Here is a 14,147-nt window from a genome sequence, read left to right as displayed (position 1 = left end):
CTCTGCTTTGGTGAAACTACAACCGTGCATCACTTTAAATGTTGTTGCAGCAAGGAATTGTGGGGCAGCATTTTCTCCTTCCCTTTCATAAAGGAAGGCTCAGTGTTTCCTAGGCTAAAGGAGATAAGATAGGAAGCACTGAAGCTCCTTTCCTCATCATGTAGAGAAGTGGAGCAGCTCTGATCATGATGCTGCTCAGATACTTCTGCGCATTTCACTCAGTTTGGAACCTTTTTAATAAGAAAAAATGTGTTCATGTGTTTCCATTCACTGCCATTGTACCTGTGATGTGACTCGACTGTTGAATTAAGATAACTTCCTCACCTCCTCTCTTTCTGTGCTCTCCTCCCACCAGTGGCCTTGTACGCCATAAGCGCTGTGTATTTTGCCGGCGTGATGGTGCGTTTGATGCTGACTCTTACTCCGGTGGTGTGCATGCTGTCAGCTGTGGCTTTCTCCAGTGTCTTTGAACAGTACCTGGGCGACGACATGAAGAGGCAGAGTCCGCCTGCAGAGGACAGCAGCGACGAGGACGACAGGAAAAACGCCAGCAACCTCTATGACAAGGTTATCAGACTCATTACTCGCCTCTCCTTCCTGAGGGACACCAGATGCTACTGTTGTTCAGTGTTTTGTCATCCTTTTGCTGCTTTTCCTCCAAATCAATACACTTGAAATAATGCATTACTAACCTATCACAGGTCAAAGGCCATGTTGATTCTCTCAGTGGGGACAATCAACAGTCATTAACAGCTCATTTAACCCTCTGTGTGCTGCCCCTCCCCCCCTGCAGGCCGGTAAGGTGCGTAAACACGTATCTGAGCCAGAGAAAGCTGAGGAGGGCCTGGGCCCCAACATCAAGTCTATAGTCACCATGCTGATGTTGATGCTGCTCATGATGTTTGCTGTCCACTGCACCTGGGTCACCAGCAACGCCTACTCCAGCCCCAGTGTAGTACTGGCATCTTACAACCACGACGGGTGAGAATAATACACAGTGTGCATTTCTCACACTGTACTTATTTTAACGTAGGCTTATTCCTATGTATGTATGTATGTATGTATGTATGTATGTATGTATGTATGTACTTTACAGCTGTGTTAGGGGAAATTATACAGTAAAAAAAATCAGAATCCACCTTGCTATAAGGAAATATTCAATATTACAAGATCAGGATAAAAACATGATGGGACATTCGTACTTGTGACTGAGCCCTGAGACTTTCTAACAGGAAATACATGTTACTTAGAGAAGAGGCTCTTCCTGTGGGGCGGAGGCAGAAATGTGAGATAGATATCATAAGACCTTGGTATGTTAAACACACTATGAACGTGGATAGATACCATTGGATGGAAGTGTGAGAAGGTTTTTTATAATTTGAGTGAACTGACAGCTTAATACACAGTGGTGCAGGTTTCACTGAGGGGCTTTTCTGTTATATTTCACATATTTTTACATTGTTTACTTGTTTCTGTTTTTGTGTTTTTATTTTGTTATCTTGAGTAATTTGTTTGCATGTGTTGTTTTTTTTGTTATTTTATTCTTGTGAAGCACTTTGTAATCTCTGATTATGACAAGTGTTTTATAAATAAACTTTTATTATTATTAATCATATCACTACTGTCAGCTAATGCCTACTGTGTAATGCCCTAGTCTGTATCTAATATTAATACTCTGAACTTTTTCTAACAGCTCCCGTAACATCCTGGATGACTTCAGAGAGGCTTACTATTGGCTGAGGCAGAACACAGATGAGCACGCCAGAGTGATGTCCTGGTGGGACTACGGCTACCAGATAGCAGGCATGGCAAACAGAACCACGCTGGTCGACAACAACACATGGAACAACAGTCACATAGCACTGGTGAGAGCTGCTGCTTTTGATGGGAGGGAAGGGCCCTTGTCCTATCACAGCAACCATAGAGTGCCATCATACAATCTGGACAATTAAATATGTGACACCAGAAATTACTTGGTGTAAAAAGAAAGAATGAATGAATGGGAGTGAAATCTTTAAATAACCTTGTAATGAACAGTTGAACTCAGTCAGTTAAATGAGGGGTGGTAAGAGTGAAAACAAAAGCCAGTCAGTGATAAGGAAAGGAAGTGAGGTAGATGAAGAAAGGAAGAGGAAAATGAAAGAAAACGGGCTCCTTCACTACAATCACATAATATTATTTTGGCAGTTTTACTGACTTGGAATTAACTGTCAACTACCTTGTCTCTATGTACAGGTGGGTAAAGCCATGTCATCTAATGAGACTGCAGCCTATGAAATCATGAGGTCACTGGATGTCGACTATGTCCTCATCATCTTCGGTGGCGTGATTGGCTACTCAGGCGATGACATCAACAAGTTCCTGTGGATGGTGCGCATCGCGGAGGGGGAGCACCCCAGGGACATCAGGGTGAGAAAGAAGTCACACACTGTTTCAGTCACTTCACTGAGTAACAAAAAGAAGGTGAAGGTTCAAGCACTTTTCAAATATGAACTGGAAGCTGTCTGCAATGTGGAATTCATATAATTTTTTTTTTATTCTATATTTTGCTGCAGCAGTTTATTACAAATGATACAGCAGGAAAACACACTTTACTTTCCTAGCCATCCACAGTTTTTCAAAATTGAAGAACTTTGTACAGTTTGTGAGGGGTAAAGTGTGCACACAAGAACAATTGACAGTATGTCTGAGGGGGATCTGGAAGAAAATATAATAAAATTAAGAATGAGGTCAGAGTAAAATAACAATACAGGGTCAATTATTTAATACTTCTACAAAATCTGCCCTTAAGGCTCTTATTATATATTTGATCCCCATGGTCCATACTTTAATAAATTCAGTTTTCTTCAGGTAATATTTTCCATGACATAAATGTCACTTAGTAAATCTATCCACTCCTGTATTGCTGGGGTTCAGGAAGTAAGTGGCGCCTTGTGAACGATTTTGATGAGCAGGAATCAAAATACCAAACGAATTCATCTGATCGTCTTGTCTGAAAATCCCTAATCCTAAAAACAGTGTGGAAAATTGCAAAGGCAGATCAGTGTCAAATATACTTTAGTGTTTTGTGAAACTTGGCCCAGAAGGTCCAAACCACTGGACAGTTTTCATATCATTTTTTAATATCCTCTCTGGGATTTCAAATAAAATGTGCTGTAAGATGTTTGGCTCCAAAATAAAATCACGGCTCAACGTTTGTGTCATTTCACTTATTTCTCCTCGTCTCACCTCTTTATCCAGGAAAGTGACTACTTCACCCCCCAGGGAGAGTTCAGAGTGGACAAAGCCGGCTCCCCCACCCTCCTCAACTGCCTTATGTACAAAATGTCTTATTACCGCTTTGGAGAGATGCAGGTTTGTCAGTATTGATAATTCTTGTGCAGAACATTCCTCTCACACAGAAAAATGGTTGATTTAAATGACACTGTAATCACACTTGGCTTAACAAAATAGTGTCAAACAGCAATAATAACTTTTATCTCTTTTCATGTCTGTCAAGTTGGACTTCAGGACACCACCTGGGTTTGACCGGACACGTAACGCTGAGATCGGTAACAAGGACATCAAGCTGAAACATCTGGAGGAAGCCTTCACCTCAGAGCACTGGCTGGTCAGGATTTATAAAGTCAAGAACCTGGAAAACAGAGACCGTTTGGAGCACAAGCTGCGAAGCACTGACACCATTAAGCAGAAGTACACCTCCAAAAAGGTAAGTTGGTTTCATTGTCACCCACTGGACTCTGGTCAAAAGGCCAAGTCTTGTTTTCTTCGACTCCACATCTGCATGTCTCTGAGGGTCTCCACTGGTCTCTGTGACGGAAATGTCCTCACCCTTGTGTCTTGTGGACTTGGGCAGAAGATGACATTTACGTCACAAAGACACGATGCTGACAGAAGCCTGTCCGCACTACAATGTGCTAGACTTGTGCTGGTCACTCATTTTGTGCATCATGTGTATGTACTGTTTATTTCTCATCCCTGGTGCTGCTCTTGTTACATGGTTGTACCGCAGACACTGTTTTCTTTGTTTGACATTTTCATTTTGTTCAACCAAATACAACAAACAAAGGAAGTCCTCAGGCCTCCTTTCTAGTGCACAAGTGGAATGTGTCTGCGTACACACACCCCTGATTGTAGTAAGAGCTGAAGCACGTCAGCTATCTACAACTGTCCAAGGGCAAGTGGAAAGCATTAACTGGCAACACTGGCAGCAGTCTACTCAAAAAAAAGAAAAAAAACTCATACATGTATATATGTGGGTTTGTTTTACGGCATCCACACACAGAAGTTTATCCAAACAAAATGTAAAGTGAGAATTTGCAGTCTGAAACCATCCCATGACATCACTGACCAGCTGCTGGTGAATGAAATAATCAGTGGTGTTCAAAAAGAGATGTGGTGCTTCTTTGTAGCTGTAACCTCATTTTACATATGAGGACACACTAAACAGTTATCCTTAATGTGCTGCTAGGCTAACTGGGCAGTGTGACTCTAGTAGTGATGTAAACAAATCTGAATACAGTATTCAGATATAATATGACATGATGTCATTTTATATATTTTATATGGATTGTTCAGCTTCCTGCAACAATCCATCCCTGAAAACCACCACCAACCACAAGTGTAACTACATGTACATTCAGGAGTGTCCATCCAGCCAGCACCACAGGAAACTGTTAGAATGTCAAAGGCCGTCTGTCATCAGCTTGGTACTGAAACTGAAAGCTGTTGCCCTCTGCTGGGCAACACTGAAAATACACAACACCTTTTAACTCTGTTTTTGGGTTGTGGTTTGGTTTTAATGGGACATGAAACACAGCTCACAACTCTTCAAAAAGCTAATTTAATTATGACAGTTGCAGGAAAGTAAATGCACATAAATGTTTGTTGTATTTCACCTTTTTTCTTCATTCCTTTTTTGCATTTAAAACAAGGGATGCCTCGCTTAATCAGCCACCGATCATGATCGGCCAAGTTCATTAAAAATACTTGATTGGTAGATCGGCAAATAATGCTCCTAGTCACCGATCACCTTAAAATCGATCACCTCTGGTTAATACTCTGGTGTCTGTGGCTGTGTAGTGTAGTCCCGCCTCCCACTTTGTTCACTGCGCTGGTGTGTGACAGGCCACCAAAAACAAAACATGTCGGCCATGTGGAACTTTTACAAAGTGTGTGAGACTGATATAATGCTAACTTGTTCACTGGTTGCAGCCATGATTTGGTCGCCCATTTTTTAAATATAGCCTATTTCTTCATGAAGGAGACTCTGAGGATTCCTCTTCTTTAATTATGTTTTACAAAAATGTAAAATTATAGCACTACACTTCAGTCATGAGGTACAATAACATTCATAATTTTTGTAAAAGCATACTAACCTAGAAAACCTGTTACCGAATCAAGTTTCAGAGCGACAGAGACACACAGCGTCGCGGTAACCATAGTAACTCATTCACACACCTGCCTGCGTGCACACGGCCCGAGAGGAGCAGCCGAATGGGAATAAATGACAATAGCAGATTTATGGATATTTCTCACTTTGCCCCAATAGTCTGAAGAACTCTCTGTTTCTCTGTCTTGTCTGTCCGTGCGCTGTTAGCGTCTTATATCACACAGCGACCTTAAACTCACCACAGAGCAAAATGAAAGCGCCTGCAGTACAGCGCAGTTTAGTTGTGAGACTTTCTTGTCAGTGGTTAAAAGCTCCAATTCTATTTTCATCATTCATTTCCACCCAGACCATTAGCAGTTACACTGATTTTTTTCAGACTTATATTTTTTCTTGTTTGAATGTAGGTTAAAAAAAAAAATATTATTTGATTTAAGTAAATACATGGTGAAAATATTTAATTGTTAATACTTTGTTGGTGGCTAAACTTACACAGGTAAGGGAGTATAAAAGACTCATTTCTAATAACTTCTGCTGTAGGGCTTTATATGGTTCGGTTTAAATCTGGGTGCAGATATGTTTGTGACATTATCTTAAGTCTTACAGTCTTACTTAAGATGTAATTGAGAACATTTTATTAACACACTGAAATATAAGTGGTTACTATAGAGCTTGATTTTTACTGGCGTGTGCTTTTGGTGGTTTCTCCCTCTGCAGACGGCCAAGAGGAAGCGGGGATACATCAAGAACAAGCTGTCCCTCAAGAAGGGCAAGAAACTGACCACAAGGTCTTTATAGAAACCCCACCACCAACAGGCACGCTGTGGACGAGAGAGAGGAAAAATCTTTAAACACAGAACTTTCAACAAAAACACGCCGCAACAGTAAAATACATCTATCAAGATGAATAAGGAACAAAAAGAGGCTCCCCCCGACATCTGCCATCCCGAGCGTCCGTACCTGGAGGCGGGAAATGTGACCATCTAGGAGAATGCCTTTAACCCCAGCTGACCTATGACCTGATGAGCAGGGTGAAGCAGGCGGAAAACAGGAGGTGTCGGCCAGTCTGAGATCCTCCCCACTGGTTTTAACCTGAGGAACTGTGACCTTTTTTGATTTGCTTTTTCTTTTTGTACTTGAAGATGCTGTGAGTGACAGGTGGCAGAGAGAGCAAGAGAGATTACATGTCTTTAATCCAGGGACTTAGATTGGGACTGCTCTATGCATCATTCAGACCGACACACACAAAAACACACTGTTTTACCATGTTACAAAACCAGAGCTGACCTGAGACCTGCTCAAACTGAGACAAAGGGCGATTGTAGGATGATTTAAATGTTTTTTTGTCTTGAATTCTCACACTTGATAAATATGTTTGATGGAGAAAGAGAAACAAAAAAATGTACCTGCCCACACCCGGCTTCTCTAGTTTAAACCAGCTGTGATTCAGTGATTTGAATCCGTGCTGTCAATTGATCAGATCACAGTGAGCACATAGCTGATGAGTAGTCTCCTTTAATGTATTTAATTTTCTTTTACACTCTCCTCAGAATCCATTACCAACAGAGAAATGCATGTACACATAATGTGCCAACAAAGAGAAGCCACCGTGCTTCCAACCTCATACCGCTGCACTGACAGGATGTATTATTTTAGAACCAGACTGCAGTAAAGGATAATTCCTGTTTGTTAAAACTGGTATTTCATTTTCATAGTTTTTCTGTGTGTAAAAACACTGTGCTCTCCATTGCTGAGGCCTGGGAACATGGCGGCAGGAAGTGTGCGCAGTTAGTTAGACTGGCTGTAAACAAACTTAGTAAAACTTTGACACAGTTTACAGACACTTCCTGGCTCAGCTTTGACCCATTGTGTGTACACACACACACACACACACACACACACACACACACACACACACAGATCTCCTCTAAAATAAGGGATCATTCCTAACATTTCAGGTACACTCACTTTCAGTTTTGGCACCAAGTAAAGGAAAGGGGTCTTCCAGTAAATAAATCAGTGCAGCAGAGGCTGAAATATATCCTGACTTTTATTTTGTAGTATGGGCCAATCTCTTAAAAACTCCTACGACTGTAGAGCATCTCTCATTAGATCCTCCTCCCCTCCTAAATACTCACTTCTTTCAAACTCTATGGCCTCCATTTAAAAATGTAAAGTCTCTCAAGCACAAACCAAAACGACCCTCAATGTCAGGGTTATTTTTCTCCATAGAAGACATTATACAACGGTTTTCACAGGCGGAGTCGTCGTCATTGTGCTTGAGTAAACTGAACTTGTGTTTCCCTTTTTTTAAAAAGTGGTTTAGGTGATCTGGCCAAACTTTTCTGATCACCTGAGTGCTCGACCACGACGACCTCTTACCAGTAGAAATAACCAAAACTATGAAAATAACACCCAAATTGTAATAAACCAGAATTATCTTTTAAGATGCGTAAATGATTCTGTAACTGTAACATCATCATCAACATCATTGAACCACACTGGACTCCAAACAATACAGAGAGCTCTGATCATCGATGTTTCGCTGCAGCTCAGTGGCTACAACATTGATTTATCTTTGTTTAAGATGCTTCAGGGAAGCCGGACCGAGAACCAAGGTCTACGTTTTATCAGTTAATGGTGATTAGTGAATGAACAGGATGCAGGTTCGTGACTTTCAGAGGGTTAAAACAACCATCACACATTAGTGTTTGTTTTTTTGTAATTGGCTGAATTTCTACTGTTTTAATTTGTAGTTTCTATCATGCATCCAGTGACATAACATTGTCAGCAGTTCCTTCTGTAAACCAACCTTCTCTATAGCTGAATCCACCTTATTCTGTTTCTTGAAGATGTTCTAATAAACATATCCATCCTGCATGAGCTGACTGTGATTCTGTTGTGAGCTTTAGTGAGAAGAAGACCATGGTAAGACAATCCAGGTGGTGAGGGTGGCGTCAGCCTTGAGGAGAAATAAAGCTCCACACAGTCAGTCAGTTTATTTATTACATGGACTTTGGAGGATGTGATGACTAACTTGAGGGTAGCATCCGATCACAAAGTGCAAGGATTTTTATTTTGTTTAGATTTTTTTTTTTTTTTTTTTAGGTTTTTTTCCATCAATTGTAATGGTCTTAATGCAGGTATGAGAATGAAACATGCCTTTTTGAATAAAGGGGTTGAAGTAACGCTGTGTATTCATTTCATTCATAATAGACCTTTCCCACAGTTGGTTTTCAGTGCCAATTATACCACTACAATTATGGAGCAGGAATGTCACAGGAAAAGTAGTAAAGCATTTCCTTAATTTCATATTTTAATAGGCATTAAAAATAGGAATTGAAAAAGAATTTATAAATGAGCTATTAATCCATCAGTAAATACTGGAGATTTAAAAATGGATTTACAAAAACAGCATAAAACACTTAAACCATTTGTAAAATCATTTATTAATTCATGAATAAATAATAGAATTTTAAAAACTATTTGAAAAGGCATTTTTAGAAAAAGGATTACGTACCTGGACTCCCTCTTCAATTTCCATTTCCTCTTTCCAGCTGCTGTACCTATTAACTGATCGAGTTGCTTCATTTAGCTTCTCCTGTTAGCCTCTCGGACACTGGTAAAACCAGGCTAAACAATCCCAACTGGCCATGGGATGTAACAAGCTTTCTGATTGGCTGGAGAGCTAACGAGACATATCACATCCATAGAGTGTGGGTTTTTAAATCTGAAGTAATCATTCATTGATAAATTTGTTTATAAATTCTTTTTCAATTCGTATTTAATGTCTATTAAAATATGAAATTCAAGAAATACTTTACTTTTCCTGTGACATCCCTGCAGCAAACATCTCATCTCACTGCGCTGCAGAACAGAGAGATCCTTTGTTCCCACTGCCATCAGGCTATACAACACCTCAGCCACAGGAAGTGGACTAATCTAATTATTATTGTTTATTTATTATTAACTGTTTTTATTTTTATGAACAATGAGCTAATGGACACATGAATTCCCCCTAGGGGGATAAATAAAGTATCTATCTATACAACAATCTTCATGTTACTAGAGACCTGCACTGCTTCAGTCACCTCTGGATGTCTGATTCACTGTCTACAAACTGCTGTGCAGCTCACAACATGTTATGATATGGAGATGCAAGTTAGCATGTCATGTAAGTTATTTAGGGAAATGTGCTTTCTTGACCACTAGTGTCTGTACAGTAAATGTAAAGCTACAGCCAGTTAACTTAGCTAACAGAAATATTAGAAACCATGGAAACACAAAGGTGACACCACCAGCTCCTCCCCTACAGCTCAGTCATTAACAGCGTTTCTCGATTCTTGATCTGCAAAAAGCCGACGCGTAAAATGTTTCATGGCTGGGAGCAGAGACTCGTTGCACCCAGCCAGTAAAATGACGTTTATTTCAAATGTTACAGCCATAAACATTCTCTAAAACTGAACACAATAAAAACAAATTTACACATTCACATTAAAAAAATATCACCCCATTGCATTGACAACAATGCATTGTTCCTACATAAACTGTTACAGCTCCTTTGTCGAAGCTAGAACATATTCATACATTCTATGCATCACTGAATGTATCTTAAATTCTACAATGAGCACTTCCACACCACTTGTGAACACTGTTACACTTCTTGATGACACCATAGACGAATACAAATGAGCAGGAGTCAACAGGAGTATCCAAACACAAAGCAACTAAATGATCTTAACGTGTACGAGAGGGTGAAGAGTGTGTAGCGCTGTCGAAGCTACACAACAGGAGCTACTGAGACCAGGATCCGAATGACCTGTAACTGTGATGATTGCGTCAGTCTTTCTTTAAGTGAAAGGCACCAAGAACACAAGGGAAATTCTCATCAAAAGTTTGTCACTATTTGGATTCTACCAGTAGAGATTTCTAATTTTACATTTATTTCATCAAATACAAAAAATAAAAAAGTTGATTTTCCACTTTCACTATATTTTACTCAGCTTCTTTGCTTCTTTTTTTTTTTTTTTTTTTTTTTTTAAATAGCTGAACTAATTTCAATGACCTGGGCGAAGAAAAAAAGAGTAAAAAATCACAATCACAGAATCAAACAAATCGTTTCATTACCAATAATCAGTCCAACCGATTTTCTACCTGGTGTTTCCTGATTTCCATGGTTGGGCAGGTATGAGGAGCAGCTTCAACCTGCAATGTTAAATTAAAACAGACATGCTACATATTCCCTTTAATCAATTAACTATAAATCACCTTAATTTTACACCACCACAGATTTTCTCTGGGTGTCCAAACATTTCAGAATCAAATAAAATTTCAAGTTAACTTTGTTGTTTACTGCAACATCTCATAAAATGTCTCAATGTGTGGACCTGACGTTTGTTTGAGGAAGGTAAACCATCACAGGGAACATTATTTCACCTCTTTATTGACCAATGTTGACTTGTGTTGTATTGAAGCTGTAAGCTGGACCACTTCTGTCGGTGCATTCACTGACACGTCTGTGTGTGTAGACCAAATGTATGTATACTATACTTTCCCAATATTCAGTTGTACTCCGTTTATCCTTTGGGATTTGATTTTCAGAATACAGAGCTCATCAATGTCATGTTGTTCCAAGGGTTGAGTATTGAATATTGTCTTTATGAGCAATTTTCAATACGCAAGCTAATCAAGCTTTGACTTTTATTATAATTTAAGAGACAGTTTCAGACAAATATACTTACTACAGTTAGTTTGCTTCCTGTACGTCGTTCTCTGAATCATTTACCCACGGCCAAAGATGGTGTAGTTGAAGAAGACACTACACTAAAGGAGTGCTCAGTGTCTTCTACATCTACATCGCATATCATTAAGTCAGATAAAAAAAACATTACTGCTAACAAATGCAAAATGCATTATTGTCTGATTCTCTTGATGTACAAACAACATACATTTGTGATGATGTAAACTGAAAACACAGGCCGACAGATTAATTAAGGAAAATAATTGATATTTCAATCACAATGTCAATATTGGTCAGAAACAAAAAATATTTTTCCTCAAATCATTCAGCTACAGCTTTTTTTTGTCAGACAGACAGTTAATTTGTGGACGTTTGAGTGTCCCTGAATGTACAAAGTGGCGCTCCCACACAACAATAATGTAACTTTGATTTAGAAAGAAAAGGGGAATGAAATTGTTCCCTGTGATGGGTTACCTACTTAAGGTGATTTGCATCTCTGCGAATTGTTTTTGATAATGTACTTTAATGGACAAGTTGTAATATCAAACAGACTATTTGTAGTCAGTGGACTGAGATACTGGACTGTCCAATAAAAGAAACTTGAGAATGGACAGGCTGCACACTGTGATGAACTCGGACAGTATCTGTTCAGAATACAATGTCTGTTTGTTTTCCTCCTGGTTTCTATCAATAATCAAACTTCACTTTAGCCCCCTCGAGTCATCTGTTACATGAGTTAATGAATATTATTTATAGACCACTACCATTTAGTCCTCCTCGTTCTCCTCATCCCCTCCAAACGACAGAAGGCTGTTATTCTTTATTTTCTTTCCAGGCTTCACCTCCTTCTTCTTCTCCTCCTCCTCTCCTCCATCACTCTTCTTCTTTTTGCTGGAGCTGGCAGTGATCCGGAATTTGTCTGAGGAGGAGCGCTTGGCTGGTTTCTTGAAAATGATCTTATCATCAGGAGGAGGTCCATCATCTGCAGACAAGATGGACGAGTGTCATTCAAATAAATACACTTTTTAGAGTTGTGCAAAGATTTCCAGACAAGATGCTTGCTGTTGCCTTGACAACATATATCAACATGTTAAGATCCCCTCCAGGCATGTTCCAGGATTTATAAAAATCCCTGCTTTGAATTACAATATGTGACTGATACAGTTTTTCCATAAAACAACATCTAAAAAATACCATTAATTTAATTTTCAGAGTCAATGCTGAGCGTCTCTCTCGTGGTTCTGCAGTCAGCTGAACACTCAGTCACACTGGCAGCAGTAGAGGAGGTTATATCAGCATCTGGTTCAGTTCTATTTAACCTACTTTGATGAAAGTCAGCAAGTGAGCTGAGAGCGCGGCTGACAGACACGGCATCAGACTGCCCTGTGTTTCCATCATCCTTCTCTAGTGCCATCACAATTAGTTTTGGGGAATCTGTTTGAAAAGTTTAGAGCCCGTCAGCCAAATAAAAAATGAACTGACAGAAGCAACCACTGAGGTCCAAGCAGCTTGAGAACACTGGCAGAAGACCAGCGGAGAAAGATGCAGATGACTTGAGAGATTAAAATGATGAAAGCATTTTGACTCTAGCATTATTTTTTCACCTACAGTTTATGCTGAACAAAGACTTTTAGCAAAGAAAAATAAGAAAGAAAAAGAACAACAACAACAACAAACAAAAAGAAAAAGTAGTGATTTGCCTCACAAAATCCAAGTTGTCAGCCACTTTTATGGGGCAGCCATGATTAAACCTCATCCCTCACTGAAAAATCCAGAAACTTTCCAATTTAAGCAGATCAATTTGAAAACGACATCCTGGTGTCAAACTCTGAACATCTATTCTGCAAAATGAAGATCAGTCACTTCAGAGAAGTATCATTGACCATAACATATTTTTGAGCGGAGGGAGACTTTAAATTCAAGTAAATAAGAAAAAATCCCAGCAACCCAAGTTTATAAGCAGTGATGTGATTAAAACATTTAATTGGATTTACAATAATAAATGGTTCTTGCTCATTCACTCTTACCTTTCTCTGCACCACCTCCAGTGCGTATTTTAGACTTGATCTTCTTCACTTCCTCTTCAGTCAGGTCTCCACCTTTTAGGACCACAACTTGAGGTAGCTCATCCTCTCGGTCACTCCCGCTGTCATCATCATCCAGTGTTGGCATCACGTGACGCTGAGAGGGGAATCAGGAACCGAGACAAAACAGGTTTTCTTTACCAGACACCCAGCCTATGCATGAAGTAACCCCGTTTAAAACAGTGTCATTCACTGCGCAGGGTGCGTTTCTCTGGATGAGAAAAGTAGGAAAGGAATGGTTTGAATGAACGAGTCCAATGTGGAAGTAGTGTCTTCAAACTATTTTGTCAGCAGACGAGCCACTAAAACACAGTATAATATAAACCTGGCAAAACAGACAGCTAACGATGAGATTTCATACACTCTAATGACCTGACGTGATCGCTATCCTGGGCCCAGGCTGCTAGCTCACACAACTAACAGTTAGCCTAAACAGCACATACCTTTGTATCAACAGTCGGCCCTTCTTTGTATCCAACATCATTTTTAAACTTCTTAAGAAAGGAGGGCTCCGCTGGTTTCACCCACGACACGCCACTGGCCTTGCTTCTGTTCATTGCAAAGCAGTACAACAACACAAGCGTACAGATATTACGTAGGCCTGAACAGATATTTAGATTAGCACAGGGTTCGCTATTGGGAGAATTTTCACTTTCAGAACTTCCGGTTTTGTAAGGGGCGCCGTAAAAGAAACGTGTCTTGTCGCGAACAGTCGTAAATCCAACCAATCAGTATTCGTTCGTCTTCTTCTTCTTCGTTTTAATATCGAGTTAGCATACTTTAGCAGAATGCTAGCGTTTTATGGGGAAGATCGCCTTCCTTGTAAGAAAAACAAAAAGGCATTAGTATGTTTCATTTAAATTCTGATATATAAACGATACTATATTTGCAAGAACTATGATAAAAGTTGGGCTTTTGTCTAGAAGCAGGTGTA

The 14,147-nt window shown here is 39.7% G+C and overlaps 2 protein-coding genes across 2 annotated transcripts in view; one reads left to right on the top strand and one right to left on the bottom strand.

The window, feature by feature from the left end:
- The window catches only part of LOC130172047 (dolichyl-diphosphooligosaccharide--protein glycosyltransferase subunit STT3B-like), a 35,372-nt gene extending 27,103 nt beyond the window's left edge, over positions 1–8,269 (top strand). Inside the window, exons 10-16 of the mRNA XM_056380457.1 lie at positions 356–567; positions 794–981; positions 1,694–1,865; positions 2,236–2,409; positions 3,241–3,354; positions 3,500–3,709; positions 6,107–8,269. Of these exons, the coding sequence (XP_056236432.1) occupies positions 356–567; positions 794–981; positions 1,694–1,865; positions 2,236–2,409; positions 3,241–3,354; positions 3,500–3,709; positions 6,107–6,187 (1,151 nt within the window). The 3' untranslated portion in view covers positions 6,188–8,269. The remainder of the gene's footprint in view (positions 1–355; positions 568–793; positions 982–1,693; positions 1,866–2,235; positions 2,410–3,240; positions 3,355–3,499; positions 3,710–6,106) is intronic.
- A 1,491-nt stretch (positions 8,270–9,760) lies between these two features.
- On the bottom strand, positions 9,761–13,792 carry kiaa1143 (KIAA1143 ortholog). The gene is made up of 4 exons (XM_056380467.1): positions 13,657–13,792; positions 13,157–13,310; positions 11,894–12,111; positions 9,761–10,594 (listed from the first exon to the last, which is right to left on the bottom strand). The coding sequence occupies exons 1-3, from the start codon at positions 13,768–13,770 to the stop codon at positions 11,897–11,899; spliced, it is 483 nt and encodes a 160-aa protein (XP_056236442.1). The 5' UTR covers positions 13,771–13,792; the 3' UTR covers positions 9,761–10,594; positions 11,894–11,896.
- Between the last annotated feature and the right edge of the window lie 355 nt (positions 13,793–14,147).

This window comes from Seriola aureovittata, chromosome 7 (genome assembly GCF_021018895.1).
Source record: "Seriola aureovittata isolate HTS-2021-v1 ecotype China chromosome 7, ASM2101889v1, whole genome shotgun sequence".
In the NCBI taxonomy this organism is placed as follows: Eukaryota; Metazoa; Chordata; class Actinopteri; order Carangiformes; family Carangidae; genus Seriola; species Seriola aureovittata.
Note: the sequence above shows the minus strand (reverse complement) of the source record. Positions and strands in the feature narration are given on the sequence as shown.